The sequence below is a fragment of the Carassius gibelio genome, chromosome B8, assembly GCF_023724105.1.
Source record: "Carassius gibelio isolate Cgi1373 ecotype wild population from Czech Republic chromosome B8, carGib1.2-hapl.c, whole genome shotgun sequence".
NCBI classification, from domain to species: Eukaryota; Metazoa; Chordata; class Actinopteri; order Cypriniformes; family Cyprinidae; genus Carassius; species Carassius gibelio.
Window position 1 is genome coordinate 26,055,571 of NC_068403.1, and position 20,647 is coordinate 26,076,217.

Genomic DNA, 20,647 nt, shown 5'->3' on the forward strand with positions numbered 1-20,647 from the left:
AAAGAGAAGAGGAGCGGAGGCAGTAAAGAGAAGAGGAGCGGAGGCAGTAAAGAGAAGAGGAGCGGAGGCAGTAAAGAGAAGAGGAGCGGAGGCAGTAAAGAGAAGAGGAGCGGAGGCAGTAAAGAGAAGAGGAGCGGAGGCAGTAAAGAGAAGAGGAGCGGAGGCAGTAAAGAGAAGAGGAGCGGAGGCAGTAAAGAGAAGAGGAGCGGAGGCAGTAAAGAGAAGAGGAGCGGAGGCAGTAAAGAGAAGAGGAGCGGAGGCAGTTAAGAGAAGAGGAGCGGAGGCAGTTAAGAGAAGAGGAGCGGAGGCAGTTAAGAGAAGAGGAGCGGAGGCAGTAAAGAGAAGAGGAGCGGAGGCAGTAAAGAGAAGAGGAGCGGAGGCAGTAAAGAGAAGAGGAGCGGAGGCAGTAAAGAGAAGAGGAGCGGAGGCAGTAAAGAGAAGAGGAGCGGAGGCAGTTAAGAGAAGAGGAGCGGAGGCAGTAAAGAGAAGAGGAGCGGAGGCAGTTAAGAGAAGAGGAGCGGAGGCAGTAAAGAGAAGAGGAGCGGAGGCAGTTAAGAGAAGAGGAGCGGAGGCAGTTAAGAGAAGAGGAGCGGAGGCAGTAAAGAGAAGAGGAGCGGAGGCAGTTAAGAGAAGAGGAGCGGAGGCAGTAAAGAGAAGAGGAGCGGAGGCAGTAAAGAGAAGAGGAGCGGAGGCAGTTAAGAGAAGAGGAGCGGAGGCAGTTAAGAGAAGAGGAGCGGAGGCAGTAAAGAGAAGAGGAGCGGAGGCAGTAAAGAGAAGAGGAGCGGAGGCAGTAAAGAGAAGAGGAGCGGAGGCAGTAAAGAGAAGAGGAGCGGAGGCAGTAAAGAGAAGAGGAGCGGAGGCAGTAAAGAGAAGAGGAGCGGAGGCAGTTAAGAGAAGAGGAGCGGAGGCAGTAAAGAGAAGAGGATCGGAGTCAGTAAAGAGAAGAGGAGCGGAGGCAGTTAAGAGAAGAGGAGCGGAGGCAGTAAAGAGAAGAGGAGCGGAGGCAGTTAAGAGAAGAGGAGCGGAGGCAGTTAAGAGAAGAGGAGCGGAGGCAGTAAAGAGAAGAGGAGCGGAGGCAGTAAAGAGAAGAGGAGCGGAGGCAGTTAAGAGAAGAGGAGCGGAGGCAGTAAAGAGAAGAGGAGCGGAGGCAGTTAAGAGAAGAGGAGCGGAGGCAGTTAAGAGAAGAGGAGCGGAGACAGTTAAGAGAAGAGGAGCGGAGGCAGTTAAGAGAAGAGGAGCGGAGGCAGTAAAGAGAAGAGGAGCGGAGGCAGTAAAGAGAAGAGGAGCGGAGGCAGTTAAGAGAAGAGGAGCGGAGACAGTAAAGAGAAGAGGAGCGGAGGCAGTTAAGAGAAGAGGAGCGGAGGCAGTAAAGAGAAGAGGAGCGGAGGCAGTAAAGAGAAGAGGAGCGGAGACAGTAAAGAGAAGAGGAGCGGAGGCAGTAAAGAGAAGAGGAGCGGAGGCAGTAAAGAGAAGAGGAGCGGAGGCAGTAAAGAGAAGAGGAGCGGAGGCAGTAAAGAGAAGAGGAGCGGAGGCAGTAAAGAGAAGAGGAGCGGAGACCGTAAAGAGAAGAGGAGCGGAGACAGTAAAGAGAAGAGGAGCGGAGACAGTAAAGAGAAGAGGAGCGGAGGCAGTAAAGAGAAGAGGAGCGGAGGCAGTAAAGAGAAGAGGAGCGGAGGCAGTAAAGAGAAGAGGAGCGGAGTCAGTAAAGAGAAGAGGAGCGGAGTCAGTAAAGAGAAGAGGAGCGGAGGCAGTAAAGAGAAGAGGAGCGGAGGCAGTAAAGAGAAGAGGAGCGGAGGCAGTTAAGAGAAGAGGAGCGGAGGCAGTAAAGAGAAGAGGAGCGGAGGCAGTTAAGAGAAGAGGAACGGAGGCAGTTAAGAGAAGAGGAGCGGAGGCAGTAAAGAGAAGAGGAGCGGAGGCAGTTAAGAGAAGAGGAGCGGAGGCAGTAAAGAGAAGAGGAGCGGAGGCAGTTAAGAGAAGAGGAGCGGAGGCAGTAAAGAGAAGAGGAGCGGAGGCAGTAAAGAGAAGAGGAGCGGAGGCAGTTAAGAGAAGAGGAGCGGAGGCAGTTAAGAGAAGAGGAGCGGAGGCAGTAAAGAGAAGAGGAGCGGAGGCAGTAAAGAGAAGAGGAGCGGAGGCAGTAAAGAGAAGAGGAGAGGAGCGGAGGCAGTAAAGAGAAGAGGAGCGGAGGCAGTAAAGAGAAGAGGAGCGGAGGCAGTAAAGAGAAGAGGAGCGGAGGCAGTTAAGAGAAGAGGAGCGGAGGCAGTAAAGAGAAGAGGATCGGAGTCAGTAAAGAGAAGAGGAGCGGAGGCAGTTAAGAGAAGAGGAGCGGAGGCAGTAAAGAGAAGAGGAGCGGAGGCAGTTAAGAGAAGAGGAGCGGAGGCAGTTAAGAGAAGAGGAGCGGAGGCAGTAAAGAGAAGAGGAGCGGAGGCAGTAAAGAGAAGAGGAGCGGAGGCAGTTAAGAGAAGAGGAGCGGAGGCAGTAAAGAGAAGAGGAGCGGAGGCAGTTAAGAGAAGAGGAGCGGAGGCAGTTAAGAGAAGAGGAGCGGAGACAGTTAAGAGAAGAGGAGCGGAGGCAGTAAAGAGAAGAGGAGCGGAGGCAGTAAAGAGAAGAGGAGCGGAGGCAGTTAAGAGAAGAGGAGCGGAGGCAGTAAAGAGAAGAGGAGCGGAGGCAGTTAAGAGAAGAGGAGCGGAGGCAGTTAAGAGAAGAGGAGCGGAGGCAGTTAAGAGAAGAGGAGCGGAGACAGTAAAGAGAAGAGGAGCGGAGGCAGTTAAGAGAAGAGGAGCGGAGGCAGTAAAGAGAAGAGGAGCGGAGGCAGTAAAGAGAAGAGGAGCGGAGGCAGTTAAGAGAAGAGGAGCGGAGGCAGTAAAGAGAAGAGGATCGGAGTCAGTAAAGAGAAGAGGAGCGGAGGCAGTTAAGAGAAGAGGAGCGGAGGCAGTAAAGAGAAGAGGAGCGGAGGCAGTTAAGAGAAGAGGAGCGGAGGCAGTTAAGAGAAGAGGAGCGGAGGCAGTAAAGAGAAGAGGAGCGGAGGCAGTAAAGAGAAGAGGAGCGGAGGCAGTTAAGAGAAGAGGAGCGGAGGCAGTTAAGAGAAGAGGAGCGGAGGCAGTTAAGAGAAGAGGAGCGGAGGCAGTAAAGAGAAGAGGAGCGGAGGCAGTAAAGAGAAGAGGAGCGGAGGCAGTAAAGAGAAGAGGAGCGGAGGCAGTTAAGAGAAGAGGAGCGGAGGCAGTTAAGAGAAGAGGAGCGGAGGCAGTAAAGAGAAGAGGAGCGGAGGCAGTAAAGAGAAGAGGAGCGGAGGCAGTAAAGAGAAGAGGAGCGGAGGCAGTAAAGAGAAGAGGAGCGGAGGCAGTAAAGAGAAGAGGAGCGGAGGCAGTAAAGAGAAGAGGAGCGGAGGCAGTAAAGAGAAGAGGAGCGGAGTCAGTAAAGAGAAGAGGAGCGGAGGCAGAAGAGGAGCGGAGGCAGTTAAGAGAAGAGGAGCGGAGGCAGTAAAGAGAAGAGGAGCGGAGGCAGTTAAGAAAGAAGATGAGGAATGGCATATCACCATACTTCTTGCACTCTTCAGTATGATTTATGTACTGTATATATTGCTAGTATGATCATTTTGTATATCTGGAAGAGCCAAATAACTTTCCACATTTGCAAGAGCGTGCAGTAACAACAGAACACTTACACTTGAATTCTGAAGACCACACATGTAGCACACTGCAGTTTGAAACAAACCTATCATTTGTGTTAGCCAATCTTTATTTCACAGGTTCAGGGTTATAACTTGAGCTAGCAGACAGGCTATTAGTTAAACTGGCAAACAGTCCGAATGATGCAACTGTCACGGTTTCATTAAATCAGAAGCATGCGGATCAGTTTAGATTTGGACTTGTTACAGTGCTGGAGTATTACTCACAGTCTGTGATAGAAAAGAGGACTTTGGGATGAAGGGTATGGGGAGAGGAGGGAGTACTCAGGTCACAGAACAGCAAAACACTCGCTTTCCCCCTTTCACTATAGGCAGAAAATGAACCATCAACCTTTAAAAATGAATGAAGTCAAGAAAGCTCTTCAAGTTTTAAAGTTCTACTGCTTCTGAATAAACAGATGCAACTAGAGTATTGTGAAAGGTTGCCAGGGCATAGCTACTCAGTTTCTCAGGTATCCTGAGTAGTTTTTACCGTATTATTATACAGTTTCTAGGGTGTCATGGATGGTTGCTAAAGTGTTACAAGATGATTGCTTACTGGTCTCAATTGGTCCCTAGATATGGCTCCTAATGATTTCAGGAAAGTGTGTGTCATAGATCACCATGGAGCTAGAGTACACATGCATCCCATGGTTCTCAAAAGGTTTACCTGTGCCTTAAATTTACCCAGCATGATCTGGTGTGTCATCAGATTCAGAAAGGATTACCTTACGCAAGACCTCCAAACGCTAATCCACTCTCTCGCTTTCGGCTGAGAATCACCATGCATGCATCTCTTTTATCTCGGGCATTCACAGTACAGTTTTTATACAATTTTGAGCTGAATTCTGAAATTCTTTTTTGAGTCAAAGTCTGAAGACTCAGTGTTTTTTCCCCTCAATGCACCCGCATGAAAACGCAAACAAAACCATGGTGACACATCGACACATGCCACATATGGATGTTTTACAAAGGTTTTTTTTTCCTTTTCTTTACATTTGTTTAAATAAATTTTGAGTGTAGGCACAAAAATCTCTCAGGTTTCATTAAAAATACATTTATTTGTGGTGGTGTTAATTTTGACAGCAAATTTTGATTTGGTTAGGGTTAGTCTTTTGTATAAAATGCCATTTAGTTTTAATCATATTTTAGTCTTCTGATTTGTTTTTAGTTTTAGTCCAATTTTAATCAACTAAATCTACAGTAATTTTAGTTGGCTGAAATCTAATGGGTTTAGTAACAGTAATACATTCATTAAACATTTCTCTAAAATTTCCAAAATCATAATATAGGTTAGATATTAAGGTTTTATCATGATAGACACCAATTTAACTGCAGTGAGACGCGTCTGTGTTAAAATTAAATAAAACCACTTCTAATAAACAATTTCTCCCTACTGTTTACTTTCACTTAAGGCAAAAATTATTGTGTTTATGTGAATAGTCGTCAAAACGGACATAATTGCGAGTAATTCTCCGTTCAAATTTATACATGTCTGCTCTTCTTCTCAATCCCACATATTGAATGTTTTGAATGTTTTCGGAGTCATGCAGCAAGTGTATGTTAGCTTATGAAACTATGCAACTACATATCTAACCTCCAAACCACGCAGTAGATTCATTCTGAATTTATAACTTCTCAAATCAAGCCCCCCAACATCGGTCTCATTTTTATTAGTTGACGAAAGTGTCACTAGATGTCCGTCATAGGTTATATCATTCAATGTCTGTATGCATGTTTCATTTGGATTGCATAATCTGAGAATTTGTTTTCCATTTTAATTGTTTTATTTAAAAGTAGACATTTAACTCTCTATAGATATTTTTTTTATGTTTTTAAGGCAAAGATATAGGCTACACAGAGTTTGATGCTCAAGTTCACAGACCGAGACGGCAGAAAGCACATCCTGTTTGCTTTCATTATTTTACAAAAACACGTTATTGTGAATGCACACAAATAAATGTAGAGTCTTTGCAGATTTGAAAGATGTATTACTCTTATCTGAATGACCAAAAATTAGTATTTTAAGTGCAAGTGAGTGCACCGGCACATCCATCTGTCATGCAGTGAGCTATTGTTCAGACACTTGAACAGCGAACATTTCTCTAGGTTAACAATAGATTGAGCAGCCATGTAAAGATGCTAATACTTACATATATCAGATGATAAGCCATATTTAATAGGTGAACGTTTGGATGTCCTGCCCGATGTACTGTAAGACACGGACTGCATGACTTTGCCTGTTTATTTTGTTTTGCGGCTAATATTATTTAGGTTGACCAATCTTCTTCTGGTTAACTAATAATTAGTTGACTATTAGGGAGCAGCCCTAGTAAGAACAATGACAGAATTTATCTTTGGGTGAACTATCCCTGAGAGGTTGCTAGACAATTGCTTACTGACCCATGTCAAAAGAACCCAGCCCCAAATAACAAAGGTGTCCAAATTCTGTCCCTTCAGCGCCACAATCCAGCAGAATTTAGCTCCAGCTTTAGCTAAACACACTTCAACCAGCTCACCAAGGTTTTCAGGACCACTAGAAACTTCCAGACAGGTGTGTTGGAGCTAACTTCTGCAGAAAGGAGGCTCTTCAGGAGCAGTACACACTCTGAATATGGCTCAGGTTCTTCCTTCTATATAAATCTAGGAGATTTTAATTTTGAAATAGCACAGCTCTTCTCTACAAGTCATAACCTTTCATGTATCATTAATGTCAGTAGCATAACTGGCGCTAAAGGATGAGTTACTCCCCAACGTTTGTCTAAATCCCTAACCTTAGTTTTGAGCAATACATTTTTAAAAAATAAAGGCGCTTCATGATGCCATAGAAGAACCGTTTTGTCTAAATGCTTCCATAAAGAACCTTTAACATCTGAAGAACCTTTCAAGAGGTTCTATGTGGCGAAATAATGTTCTTCAAATTATAAATAAGGTAAGAAAGAGAGGAACGGTTCTTTGTGGAACCAAAAATGGTTCTTCTATGGCATCGATTGAATAACCTTTTGAATAACCTTTATGAGTATACTGAAAAAGCCTCATCGAGAGAAGAATTGACAAATTACTGGGAAGAGAAACTATAAAAGGTCTCAATCACTTAACAAACAGTCTTGATCAATGTTTACCCTTTAACTGCATCTGATTACTGACACCAGTGTTTCCAAGAAACAGGTAGAGGTAGAGTACCCTATCTGACTTTATCTCTATAAAAAGGAAATGGAAAGGCTTATTGTAAGGCTGCCAGCAGGTGAGATGCACAAGTTACTTTATTTCTGGTAGGCTCGAGGAGGTCAAGTACATTAACCGCTTTTTAAAGTCACTGAAAAAGCCAGAGTGTTTCAAAGTCATGAATCAACATTCACAACCCATTTTACTTCTGGTATGTTTCTGGGTGAAACAGGATATTCAAGATAAAATACAGGGTGGGACGTGATCCATTGGGAATTATGTGGATTGTGGAAAAACTGGCCTTCCATTACAGAGTGTGCAGTAAAATGTGAAGGACTATGCCTCTCTCTGAAAATCCACCAGCACCCATTGGTTGAAACTGTTCCAGGTGCAGTACAAGTTTTCAACATTAAAGTCAAACAATCAAATTTTGCATTGCGGTTGTGTCTTAAGCATTACCAGATTCCCAGCAAGCATTGGGAGAGACATAGAAAGAGACAGATAGAGAGATAAATAGACTGTACCTCTTCCTTGGAGAAAGCCTTTATTTGAAGACACAGACTGCAGCCCAGAAATCAGATTTTCAGGGCAGGATCTCTCGGCTGTCTTAACTGCAAAGGTACACACACACCCACAGTGTATCTGTAGTCTCTCTGTAGATGGTTGTTTGGGCAACTAAAAGAAATACTGTGCTAAAAATAACTTTGAAAACTTGATTTCATATAAAACGTTGGTTTTACCATCCAGTTTGGCGAAATCCTTGTTGAGCAACTCTTCCGCTGTGAGTTTAGAGAAATTGTCATCGCCGAAGGGGTTCCAGGATGCTGTGGCTCCAGCAGAGGGGCCAGAAGCCTCCCCTGACTGATAAACACTCTGCTGTGATGAACACGGAGAACCAGAAGGAGTGGTGCTAGCTGACCTACAGCAGAGAGAGGAAAATAGCAATGTTTCAAAAAGTTCCACCTCAGTGTTCTTGCATGACCTCAGTATGTTGCATGCTAGTGGTGTCGAGTTATCATCTATGAAATATAAACTATTTGCATTTTCAATACGATTTTTGCATAAATCTCAGGCCATCGTTGAGTGTCTTTCTGATCCGTTTTCCCAGTGTGAAAAGCATCGATTGGAGACTTTTTGGCCGATTGAGAATGTTGAATGGCCATTGGGTGGAGAGTAAGAGAGATCACTAAGACTGGCAGTTCAGCTTTGTGAGCCAGTGCATAAGAAGAAAAAACTATAGTGATGGAAGCAAGCAAACAATACAAAAAAAAAACAAAAAAAACGAAGAAGGTTCTTCTAATTTTACACCTTTAGTTGATCTCACCATTCCATATTTTCATGAAGACATGGCTGTTTGGAATGTACAAAGTGAAGACCAACAGATTAAGAATCACACTCCAAATGCTAAGCAAGCTCCCACCCACCCAGTCCTTGTTTCAGTTTCCCATTTTGAATGCAGAATATAAACTACTGCCACCTGCTGGTTTGGAGAGTCACATTCATTTCTCATGCAGGTGCAAAACGTTCATGCTTTTTGGCTGTTGGCTAGTCTTTGCAATGTGTTCCAATGTGCAAATTTTATGATAACACAGCTGTGATAACACTTTGTCGACTAAGTTATTTAATGTCGGCTTGGTGTGTCAAGCCTTCAAACCTTTAGCGAACCAAAAATAATTAAGAAACTGCTGAAAGAATGAACAAACAAACAGCTTAAAGCAGCCTCAGATCGTTTTCTAGTTTTAGTTGACTGCCAGCTTGGCATGTCTGAGAAGATGGCTGGTCTTAGAAGGGGTTTTGGCATGCCAGCTAGACCACCTGAGACCTATTCAGAATATAAGATCCAGATGTTAAAAACTGTGGCTAGACCTACTCATACTGAAAATGAAGGTTTAAAATGAGCACACTGCATTTAGCACAATGTTATTCTGAACATATCCAATTTATACATATAGCAACACCAAGACAAATACATGTTTTGCATGATGTGACATTTAAATAGTCCTAATGTTGCCAACTTTGCTACTCAGTTAGCTAGATGTAATACCAATCTTACCTCAATACAATCTTTATTTTCATCTTTACTCAATGCTGGACAATGGTTAAAACTAAACTATAAATGATTATGTATTTCTTTGATTTACTTGGACTTGTTGAGGCTGGCCTCTGCAGCAGCAGCTTGAAGCAGTTGAGTGGACTTGCTCACAGGAACTCCAAATATGGTGCTGTGTGTGACATCGCTCAGGATTCGCCTGTGGCCTCCTTTTGGGGCGGTCTTGGGAGAAGAGGGTGGAGTCAAGGAGCCGACTTTATGCACCCCACGACTGCCGCCAACAGACTTTTACACAAAGAAAGGTATAGAGACAACATTACACACTGTGAAAACTGAAGGATATTTCTTAGAGGATACCAAAAGAGACATTCTGTAGAAAAGAGGGTGGTCTTTGAAAGGTGAAGAAAGAGAGCTTCAGATGTACACAAAAGACAAATCTGATATCTAAATGACTTAAAAAGCGGATCTGTGAAATTAGAAAATATTGAAAGGTGAAATGTCTGTTGTCAGATGAATCAAGTCATTTCTACTCATTTTTATAGAAAAAATCTTATCCGTTAGAAACTTTAATTTATTCGCCCTCATGTCACTCCAAATCCATAAAATCTTCTTTTCACATATTTTCCTGGGTTCTTGTCTAATTACAATGGAAGTGATTCTAGACCTCCTTGCTGAACAACATGAGGTTTTTAGAGATGTGTCATGACCAGTAGCAGTAGCAACTTTTTAACTTTTTGACAGGAATGACAATGAGGAATGAATACTGTTATTAAACAACATGCGAATTGTTCAGATGACAAAACATCTTTCCAAAAAACTTTCAGTAATCAAAACCTCCATTAAAAAGTTTTCAAGCTGTGCATTTTGAACATTGCTGGTCCTTCATGTCTATATAGATCCACAGCCTCATTTTCATCCATGTGAAATTAAATATGGCTTTTAGTTCGAACACCTCCACTTGTGTTGTACATGACACCTGTCTCTGCAGCTGCAGGCATAATATACAGTAACGGTCAACACCTACTGATTTCATAACAATGTAAATTCTTAGAAACAACTTGCAAAAACTGCACAAGTTGGGTAATCATCATTTACTTATTTAATTTAATTTGTGAGTAAACTATCCCATGCAAGACAAGCCACCAAGGGGAGGATCAAGGCTTAAGGAAGCAAGGAAAATCACTCTAACAGAGCAGCCACAGAGGTTGGGAGGGTTACCGTCTGCTCTGGGTCCACTTCAGAGTCAGCGGATGGTGCCGGGGTGGTTTTAGGTGGAGGAAGGGTGGAGGTGTGTGATGTGGGGGGTGGAGGTGCCATAGCTTTGGTTTTAGGTTGTGCAGACACGGTCTCAGTGATATCACTATCTATACTATTACTATGTGGACACTCTGTAGTCGGGGCTGGGGCCGTCACGTTGGTTTTTGTCGGTGTGGTTTCTGACAATATTGTGAGGCGGTTGGTTTGAGGGTGGTGTATGGGTGGAGGGGGTGCCCTGTTCTTAGGTTTAGACACAGGGGTGGAGGATGATGCAACCGTTTGTCCAGGTAAGACGGAGGTCTGCGTTGAGTGCTGCTGCTAAAATAGGAGTTAGGTGCAACAACTGACATCACAATAATGAAACCCATGCTGAAAAAATTTACTTGAAAAATAATTCACAAGCCATTTTATTTCCATAGTGTGACATATTCAACTAAAGTAGAGTATTTCTCTATCTGGATTTGATTGGATCATGAAAAGTGAGTGATCAGTGTAAGAATCAGACTTGAAATCTGAGTTTGCAGTGGATTAAGGAGAACTACTGTATTAAGAAAGTAAATAAGGTCAAATCTTATTTCATGTTTACTCTAAATTATATTATTTATTTAAAGTATTTTAAAAGTATTTCCAGAATGGTTCATGTAGCAGTTACCTGGTGTTGAGCAGTAAAGAAGGCTGCGTTTTGCTGCTGCACAAAAAGCTGTGCATGTTGGGGTGTGGTCTGGGGTGGAGAGGGCGTGGCCTGTATTGGAGTGGGCGTGGCTTGTTGCTGTGCGACAGGAACCTGTGATTGGGAAACAGGCTGAGGAGCACTGTTAACACCTGTGAACCAATAGAAAAACAGAATAAAAACATGAAAAAGAAAGGCCACTAAAATCCCCACTCTCATACTTGCAAATCATGAGAAAAGGAAGAGTCGTGAAACTAGTCCAACGTCTACATAGCCACATGACATGGCCACAATTAAAAAAATAGTTTGCTTGAATTAAGGTAAATCATGGTCACGATTTCACTTTAACGAGGGGCGTAATTAACTATATATGTCATATTCAAGGCTCCATGAATGATAAATACAGAGTCAAATTCAGTGAAAAATCTCAATATTCATAATGTCCCTTAATGTTTTGTTTTCCAGCTAAATCTTTTCAGTATATGTCAAACATCCCTGGTCCACAGCTATTAGAATATGCCTATATGCATAGCAAGTCAGCTTATTCTGTTATTTTCCTACTAGATATTATTCTGCATTTTCAGTAATTCTGCACAGTAATTTAATCAATGAGTTCATATTTTGAATATAAATGAATATACATTTTGGTTATGCATCAGAAATACAGCAAAAACTAAGACTGTGAAATATTATAAAAAAAAATTATTTGAATACATTTTAAAATGTAATTTATTCATGTGATGGCAAATATTTTCTTCTAATTAAAAATGAACATTTATTATTATCAATGTTGAAAACTGTTGTGCTGCTTAATATTTTTGTAGAAACTGATCCACTGAATGGAAAAAGAACAGCTTTTGTTTCAAATTATTATTTTTTTGGAGCATTATAAATATATTTATTGTAATTTTTGGTCAAGTGAAATCCTTGATTTATAAAAGTATTAATTTCTTGAAAGAAATAAAAATGAAATTGTGGTTAGGGTTTACATGTTAACATTTAGAACCGTGCTAGAAAGCCACACCCACAAAAATCAAACCGGTCCAAAATCCAGCTTCGCATTGATATATAACAAAAAGGTAACACTTTAGTATAGTATTTACATTTATAGTGGTAAATTACTAAACATTTTCATTTGGTAGATGCTTTTATCCAAAGCCACTTACAAACTTGTCATCCTAAATTAAGACAGTGTTATTATCCTGGCCCAGATAATCGGGTTCTAAAACATTACACGAGAATAACAATACACCGGGATATTCATTATCAATGATGTAGGGCTTTAATTAGCACTGACTTCAGCTTCGTGGTAGGATTGAGTGTGTCAGGGGCTCAATAGCTGAGGTTTTAAAAGCTCTCTGTAATGGCGAACTGATTGAACCAGTGGGAATACTAGAGGTGTGTGTGTGTGTGTGTGTGTGTGTCAGCCGAAGACGTGTGAAGAGTCGTCAGTGACTCAAAAGAGAGTGAGCCTCAAAGACTGAAGCCACACATATGAGGACTGATTTTGGATGACGGTGAATGATGAACACTCACTGATTGGCTGGCCGGGTCCCACGGGTGCACTGGGTCTTTTACGAGGGGTGAGAGCTGGTTGGATGGGCAGGATGCCTGCGATTGGTTGAGCCTGGCCAGCCTTGGGACGCTGCCGTGGTGCTATGGAGGTCTCCGTCGCAGGGATTGGATCAGTGAGCCTGAATGACAACAAAAGTTCAAGTCGAATCAAAACTACCACTATATGAAACACGACATGCATCCTAAACCTGAAGAAAAAGTATATAATGAAACATAACGTGACTTCAATAGTCTCAAATGGTCTCACCTGGCTTTGTTTTGGCTCTTCTTGGCCACGGCTTCACTGGCTCTGATTGGATCTGGGAGTTTTGCTGGAATGGGTGAATTCTAATGGAATAAGTGGAATATTATTACGGTTTATTGTTATACTTGTGATCTGTTTTAATTGTGTTTGGGTTCGGTCTTCCTTGTCTTGCATCTTTTCCTACTTTCTCTGCCTGTTTAATTAACTTGTTTGGCTCTCATTTAGTTCATTTGCATCAGTGTATTTAAGGCCTTCAGTTCCTTGTCCGGTATTGTTCATGCTTTGCTCACTGTTTGCTTGTTATTTGGATTATTATCTTTTGTCGAATAAACCGTGTTTTATTTGAGTGAACTGTGGGTGAACTCTTTTCATCTGACTTGGACTTAATGTTACAATTAAATTATGACATTTAGTGTTGGGTAAGTTACTCTAAAAAATGAATTGATAGCTAGTTACTAATTACATCTTCAACAGTGTCATTAGATTACTTTACAAATTACTCTCTCCAAGAAGTATTTAATTACTTATTACTTTCTAAATCCTATATCAACATCAAAAAGTTAATGAATGATACAAGGATAGACATGAAATGGTTCTTTTAATTCTTTTTTAAATAAATAATACATAACTACATAAGTTATTCTGTTAACACTTTAGATTAGGGTCCAATTCTCACTATGATCTAACTATACTTTTGCCTCAATACTCCCAATTACTGATTATTAATATTTAATAAAGTAGTTGCTGACAATTAAGATTTAAGAAATGGGTAGCAGTAAGGATTTAGAATTCAGTCTTCAGAATAAGACATTAATATGTGCTTTTAAGTAATAATAATAAAACAAATTCATGTTGAATAATATTCATGTTGAATATCAACTAGTTAATAGTGAGAATTGAACACTTGTGTTACTAATAATCTTATTAACTCAAAGTCTATAAAGTGATAAGTTTACATAAAAAGCATGCATTTTAAGGTTAGACTTTAAATATTTAATTTTAAATACACTGTATTATATTGTATATAAATGTTCTACAGTCTATACACAGTATTAAGTTCAATTACATAAGTGACTGAAAAAAATAAAAATAAAAATAGTAATCTCTTATTGTACGTTTTACAGGAAACTATTTAAAATTACAGTAACTAATTACTTATTAGTTACACCCAACACTGGTTATATTTTGTATTTGTTTGTCTTTAGTCAACATGAAACATCTGCAATTCATTCCAGTGAAACAAGAAATTCAACACACACACACACACACACACAAACAAATCGTTTAGCTAATTAAAATAAAGCTGGAATGCAATTAAATATAAACTTTAGAAAACTACTTGCACTTAAATTCATATACAAATTACAAATATCATGTTGGCAACTAGCTGAAATAAATGTTTGAAAATTACAGAAATAATTTTAGCTAATTGAAATTATGGTGAAATAAAAAAAAAACTGTAAATAAATAAAATGAACTGAAAATAAAATGTTTAAAATTGCTAGAATTGCAAATAAAGTAAAAAGATAATAAGATAAGCACCTAACAACATTTAAACTAAAATGAAAACAAAAAATATAACAATGAAAGTGAATCAATAACAAATAATAAATACTGAAAAAGTAAACAAATACTACTAAAATAACACACACCAATTTATTGTGCATGTAGACCACTAACACGAAGAAAACAGATATGTCATTTTTTTATTTCTGGTGGACTTCAAAAGTTTGTTTTATTTTATTTTTTTATTTTTTTTATGTAAAGTTGAGCAAGTTGAGATGGTTTCATACCACATTTGTGCTAATGTCACATCCTATGAAATCATCATTCTTAAGCGCGTAATTTCATTTCCATGGATGTATAAAAATAACTGAAGATGACATCATCAACAACAAAAGATATGCATTTAACTGTGTAACGAAACATGTCATTAGCTATGATATTTATTTGTAGACGCAGTCTGAGCCAAACATCCCTACGTCAGGAGAATCAGTCAAAGAAACACTGAAAGTTTTTACAGAGGCCATTCCTGTATTGAACTCTAAAGGACATTAGCGGGTGTCATTGTTAATGTGTCTTTGATCATGACTCAATGCTTCCTTTATGCTATCAATAATACTGCTCAGAGTGGGAGGGGCTACTGGATGTGTGCCAGCTGGCAGCCACCAGCCACAATCCACTTCCTGTGTGGTTACGTGCAAACACTTACGATATCTACTGAAAGGAATAGACATGAATTAAACATAGATTAAGAAGTATGTGTTGGAATACGAACAAAAACCCTGTAGAGTGTGACAGGATGACAGGAGAGTAGATCAGGGCAAGTGCTCAAGGAAGCTTGTGTAGTTATAGCACAGGAAACAGAGAGAGAGATGTAGAGAGTATGAATGAGCAGGTCTTACGTGGATATTCTGTACTGGGCAATCTTTCCGTGCCAGTTTAAAGGCGAAATATGACACCTGGTAGATATCTGGCCTTATGTCAGGGTCTGGCTCCAGCATGTAACCTGAGACGGGAAAAATTAAACAAATCAAAACACAAAAGTGTACAGTGTTTTGCTAAATATTGAAAAAATAAATAATAATTCTTTTTTTGATTGTACCAGATAATGAATATATATATATATATACAGAGAGAGAGAGAGAGAGAAGAGAGAGAGAGGCACTGGCCCATTGCCAATCATTCCTTGCTCATAATACCCTATAAATGTAATAAACTACCATTCAATACATTTAATATTCGGAGTTCAATATTTATAGTGTGAACTGCAATATTGTGAAATATTATTACAGTTTGAAACAGCCTTCTTTAATTTCATATATTTTAAATACATTTACAATCATTTTTAGCAGTCATTACACCAGTCTTAAGGGTCACATGATCCATCACATATCATTTAGTTACGTTAATTAAATATTTTTGGGAAACTGCTGCAAATCCACTGCTTGGATAAATACTGCCCAAAACAGCACTTATCTGAAACATATACACACACACACACATATATACACTGTAAACCCTGATAAGTTCACAGAACTCAAAAAATATTTTGTAACAGATTACACAAAAACATTTAAGTAATGTTTTTAAATGTTTTAAGTTTACATAAACTTAAAAAATGTAATTCCAGTTGCCTTAAATTATCTCAGAGTTATCTTAAATAATTATATTTCTGAACTTATAATTAGGGAGTAATTCACTCATAATTTGATCTATTTTTCAACTCCTATAATGTGGGAAATACACTCAAAATTAGGCTTTTGCTGTCCATCCTCAGTCTAACCACAGGCTCTACTCTTCACCACAACGGTAACACTACAAATCCAACATAACATAAACCTTTGTAAAATCTAATATAACACAACATTTATGTATTAACTTATGTCCCTCTATGTTAATCTTGTGTAAAAACACACAAAATAACACTTAATTTCTACATTTATTTTCCTTGTTTTCTGATGCAAAGCATGCTGGGAACTAGAAAACACAATCATTTTAAGTTCACCTCACTACAACAAATTTTTGAGTTAACAGAACTTATTTAAATTAAGTCCAATGAACTTTCGTTATTATTTGAGTGCAATTAACTAATTTCATTTGATTAATTTCACTGTTCGGTTTTACAGTGTATATATATATATATATATATATATATATATATATATATATATATATATATATATATACACACACACACATACATATATATGTACACACACACTCATACACGTACAAAACATGTATATCGATGGTAATCTAAACAAAGAGCGAAAACAAACTACTTCAATATTTATTGTGTGAAAAAATTATATCTTTCAAAAATTGAATGACTGTCCTTAGTTGTTCCACCATCAGTTTTGTCCCTAATAATGCTTTCATTAAAACATAAATTTACACGTGAACAATATTTTTGGACACTATTTACAATCAAGCTTTATGTACCTTATTATGAAAACACTGTAACACTATTAACTGTAATTAACACTAACTATTATTATTATATCATTAGTGATTTATTATATTATTAACTATTAACTAGTTGCTTATTAGTATGCATATAACTAGCATTTTGGCTGTTTATTAGTACTTGTAAAGCATGTATGAATGCCTTATTATTGTGCGTGACAGAAAAGCAGTCATCAGCTGCACTTACGGATGAGAGAGTGCATGTCGTGTGAGTAGCGAGAGTTGTCTGGGATGGTGAAGCTGCCGTCACAGATGGCCACCTGACTCTCTCCAAACGGCAACGTGAAATAACACAACTTATACAACAAGCAGCCCAAAGCCTGAGGACACAAATGAGCAGGAGTCATCAAACCTCCTTTGTGATGCTTAAAATGATATGCATGTTCACCAACAATCAACTACAGTGACAAAAGCTTTGGCTACTCCCGGAACACACTGTTATTGTCGCTAACTGAATTATTCGCCTCTTTGACTCACCCATATATCTGCTTTAGTAGTGATAACTTTGCCCCCATAGAGATTCACCATTTCTGGGGCCCGGTACGAAAGCGTAGTGTACCTTAACACACACACACAGAGTATTAGATTCAATTAATATTGAAACGTAACCCTGTGGTGTATAATATAAAAAAGAAAACAATGCTCACTTCTTGATTTCTTCTTCTACGGCCGCCACACCTTCTGTTTGTGGATTCTGGGAGCGGTTAATGGCACTGCCAAAATCACACAACACATAATGTCCTCTGTCATGCAGCAAGATGTTCTCCACCTAAAAGAGACACAAAGAGAGGACACACATTTCTAAAACTGTATGCTGTGTCTGAGTTTTTGCAAAGCTGAACTGAAATAGTTATAATAGTACATCACAAATGAGCTCGAAGATGGGTAAAATTGAAAAAGGGTACAAACACAATAAACCAAAAGTCATTTATTAAAGCAATAGTCCACTCAATACATTTTTAAATAGTCATTTTGAAGCTTGACAGACACTGGATTCTATGGAAGACCATCTCCGCCACTGAATAATAAAAAAAAAAAAATGTAAAAAGGTTATTTTTTATTGCAATTGCGAGTTTATTTCTCACAATTGTATTTCTCAGAACTGTGTGATATACAGTGTTTGGAATAACGGCGTTTAAAAGAATGGCGTAAGGTAACAACGTTATTTTTTCAGTAACAGGGTAATCTAACTAATTACTTTTCCCGTCGTTATAACGCCGTTAACATTACTGGACGTTAAATGCGGTGCGTTACTATGCTTTGATTTAATAAACTAACGCACCCCTGGCTCACACAGCGAGTGTGGAGGTGGGTTTATAACGAGATTAGCGATTATGATTGGCTAAGGCAGAGTCATGTGTTTCATGGTAGCCAATCAGAGCCAGTGTTTTTACGCCAGTGGCACCAAACACACACACACCATTCGCGAGCTTGCACGCACGCAACAGCTAAATAGATTCGCAGCAGCAGAGATGGCGAGTCAGGAGCAATCCGATGAAAAGTTGGCATTTTCAAGGTGGAGATATAAGCACTACTTCAAATTCATTGTGGTCAAAGGCAAGAACGTGCATGTAATGTGTACATGTAATATATGGCAATGGCACCCGCATCTACAAAACTAGTGGCCAAAAACACTTTTCTTACAAAGATAATACATGAAGTGCAGGATAAAACTCTTGCTGTCTGTTGACGTGCAATAAATATCGAAAGTTATGTACTAACAACTGTCTGGTCTACTAATTTTAACTGACTTGTGAAAACTGCTAAAAAAAACAAAAAAAAAAAACTTGACATATAGAAACTTTTATATATATATATATATATATATATATATATATATATATATATATATATGCACACACACATACACAGTAACGCAAATAGTTACTTTCCCTGGTAACAAGTTACTTTTATTATAGAGTAATTCAGTTACTTTTTGGAACAAGTAGTGAGTAACTATAACGAATTACTTTTTTAAAGTAACGTTCCCAACAGTTTTGATATAAAGATGCACTTGCAAGTTATAAAAACAGAATTGCAAGATATCTGGGTTTTGCTCCTCAGAAGTTTTTTTTACTCGCAACTCTGACTTTATAAATCGCAATTCTGACTTATTCGCACTTTATTTAATTTATATCTCCCAATTATGACTTCTTTTATCAGAATTGTGAGATAAGGTCCAATTCTGAAGAAAATACTATTTTCTTACAATTATGAGTTTATATCTCACGATTCTGACTTTTTTCAACAATTTGAAAAACGTCTCATTTTGTGTGTTTCAAAAATCAAGGTTATATAGGTTTAGAACAACCAACATGTGACTAAATGACTATGAAAGTAACTAAAAAATAAAAAAAAACGTTTAGGGTTAACTAATTGTTAAAATGATAAGAGTCCATACTTTCAGGTCCCGGTGGATGATGGGAGTTTTGCACTGATGTAGTCGAGCGACAGCTTCACATGTGTCACAGAAGATCTGCAGCACCTCCGTCTCACTGAATCCAGTCTGCAAATGCTGGTTCATCAGGTTCACGACCTGCCCACCTGGATTATTACACAAACACCTCATACAAATACTGCACAGTAGGCCAAGACCACCAAAACCCGAGAGAGGAACACACACTGACCTCGACAGAAGTCCATCAATATGAGAACTTCCCAAACATCTCCTGAACCGACTGCTGTGATGCTGGAGTCCATGAAACCAACAATGTTTTTGTTCCCCACAAGGTCCCTCTGTTTAAGAAAACCAACACATTTAGATTGAACAATCTGTAAAAACGTCTAATATATTTTAGAACCGCAAGGCACTCTGTGATGATGAAACAGTGCTGACATTTTCCTCTTGTCTATTTAGTAGGGCTCACAGCGAAGTAGACTGGATTTCCATTCTGAAATCAGTCCCAGAGGACACGAGTGACCTTTACCGGCACTGTACTGTATTTACAACAACACATGAGGAACAGGAGACCTCAAATCCTTTCAAGACCGCATTGCTCAGTTTTTAAGGGTCTAATCCCAGTGCTATTACAGTCATGAGCTTAATCAAATAAAGGACAAATGATGATGGGGGGAAAAAAACACCTACGGAGAACAGCCATAACTGAAGCCATGAAATATCACTGTGTCAGCATCAGCAAATTTAATCATTATCATTTTGTATGGGATGATAATGTAAAGCCAGTTGGTTTCTAATCGAAAAAATAAACTCTAGTTTAACGATGTATTGGAGTCAACATGAATGAAGGACCAGCCCAAACAAGCATGAAACATGACCATAACCCAAAATCTTGGTCAAAAATATTGAAGAAGTATTTTGGCATTAATAATAAGTAACTGCTTGTTTGTTTGTTTTTTGTAATTGGAAAACCAATGAAAAATGGCTTCCACCAGTAAAATATACTGGTATACTTATACCAGTAAAAGAAATAGATAATAGAATAGAAATATAGAATATAGAAAAGATATTGTTTGTAACATACACAGTTAAATCTTTTGGGTCAATGCATTTACCTATTTTATTTTATATTTTAAAGAAATTACTTTTATTAAACAAGGATATTTTAAATTGATTAAAAAAATATATTATATATTATATATTATATATATATATATATATATATATATATATATATATTAAAAGACATGGTTACAAAAAATGTATTCTTTTAAAATTTTGTGTCATCAAAAAGTCTTGAAAAATATTGAGGACAACCTTTCCAATATTAATAATAAATCAAAATATTACAGATTTTTGAAGGATCACATGACACTGAAGACTGGACTAGTATTGATCACAGAAATAAACTACATTTTAAAGTATATGGAAATAGATAAACATTATTGTAAATTGTAATAATATTACTGTTTATTTTTCAAAAATGTGAACCGCAATACATATATATATATATGTATGTATGTATCTTATATCGATAAATATTGCAAAAAATGTTCCACAGACAAAGCTAATATACTTTTTGTTCATGGCCCATACTCGCTTGGTCTATATACGTCCTGAACACAAAATCGTGCCTGCATGAAATTTGGTAGCTA

The 20,647-nt window shown here is 38.6% G+C and overlaps 1 protein-coding gene across 9 annotated transcripts in view; it reads right to left on the bottom strand.

Annotated features, from left to right (window-relative positions):
* Nucleotides 1–20,647, bottom strand: part of aak1a (AP2 associated kinase 1a) — a 51,741-nt gene that overhangs the window by 15,079 nt on the left and 16,015 nt on the right. For all 9 annotated transcript variants that reach the window (XM_052563634.1, XM_052563632.1, XM_052563630.1 and 6 more), the window contains exons 3-14: nt 19,222–19,330; nt 18,996–19,138; nt 17,242–17,363; nt 17,072–17,153; nt 16,782–16,914; nt 15,031–15,134; nt 12,629–12,708; nt 12,343–12,500; nt 10,789–10,958; nt 8,971–9,164; nt 7,570–7,748; nt 7,354–7,440 (exon numbers count right to left, since the gene is read on the bottom strand). In XM_052563634.1, coding sequence (XP_052419594.1) covers nt 7,354–7,440; nt 7,570–7,748; nt 8,971–9,164; nt 10,789–10,958; nt 12,343–12,500; nt 12,629–12,708; nt 15,031–15,134; nt 16,782–16,914; nt 17,072–17,153; nt 17,242–17,363; nt 18,996–19,138; nt 19,222–19,330 — 1,561 coding nt within the window. The remainder of the gene's footprint in view (nt 1–7,353; nt 7,441–7,569; nt 7,749–8,970; nt 9,165–10,788; nt 10,959–12,342; nt 12,501–12,628; nt 12,709–15,030; nt 15,135–16,781; nt 16,915–17,071; nt 17,154–17,241; nt 17,364–18,995; nt 19,139–19,221; nt 19,331–20,647) is intronic.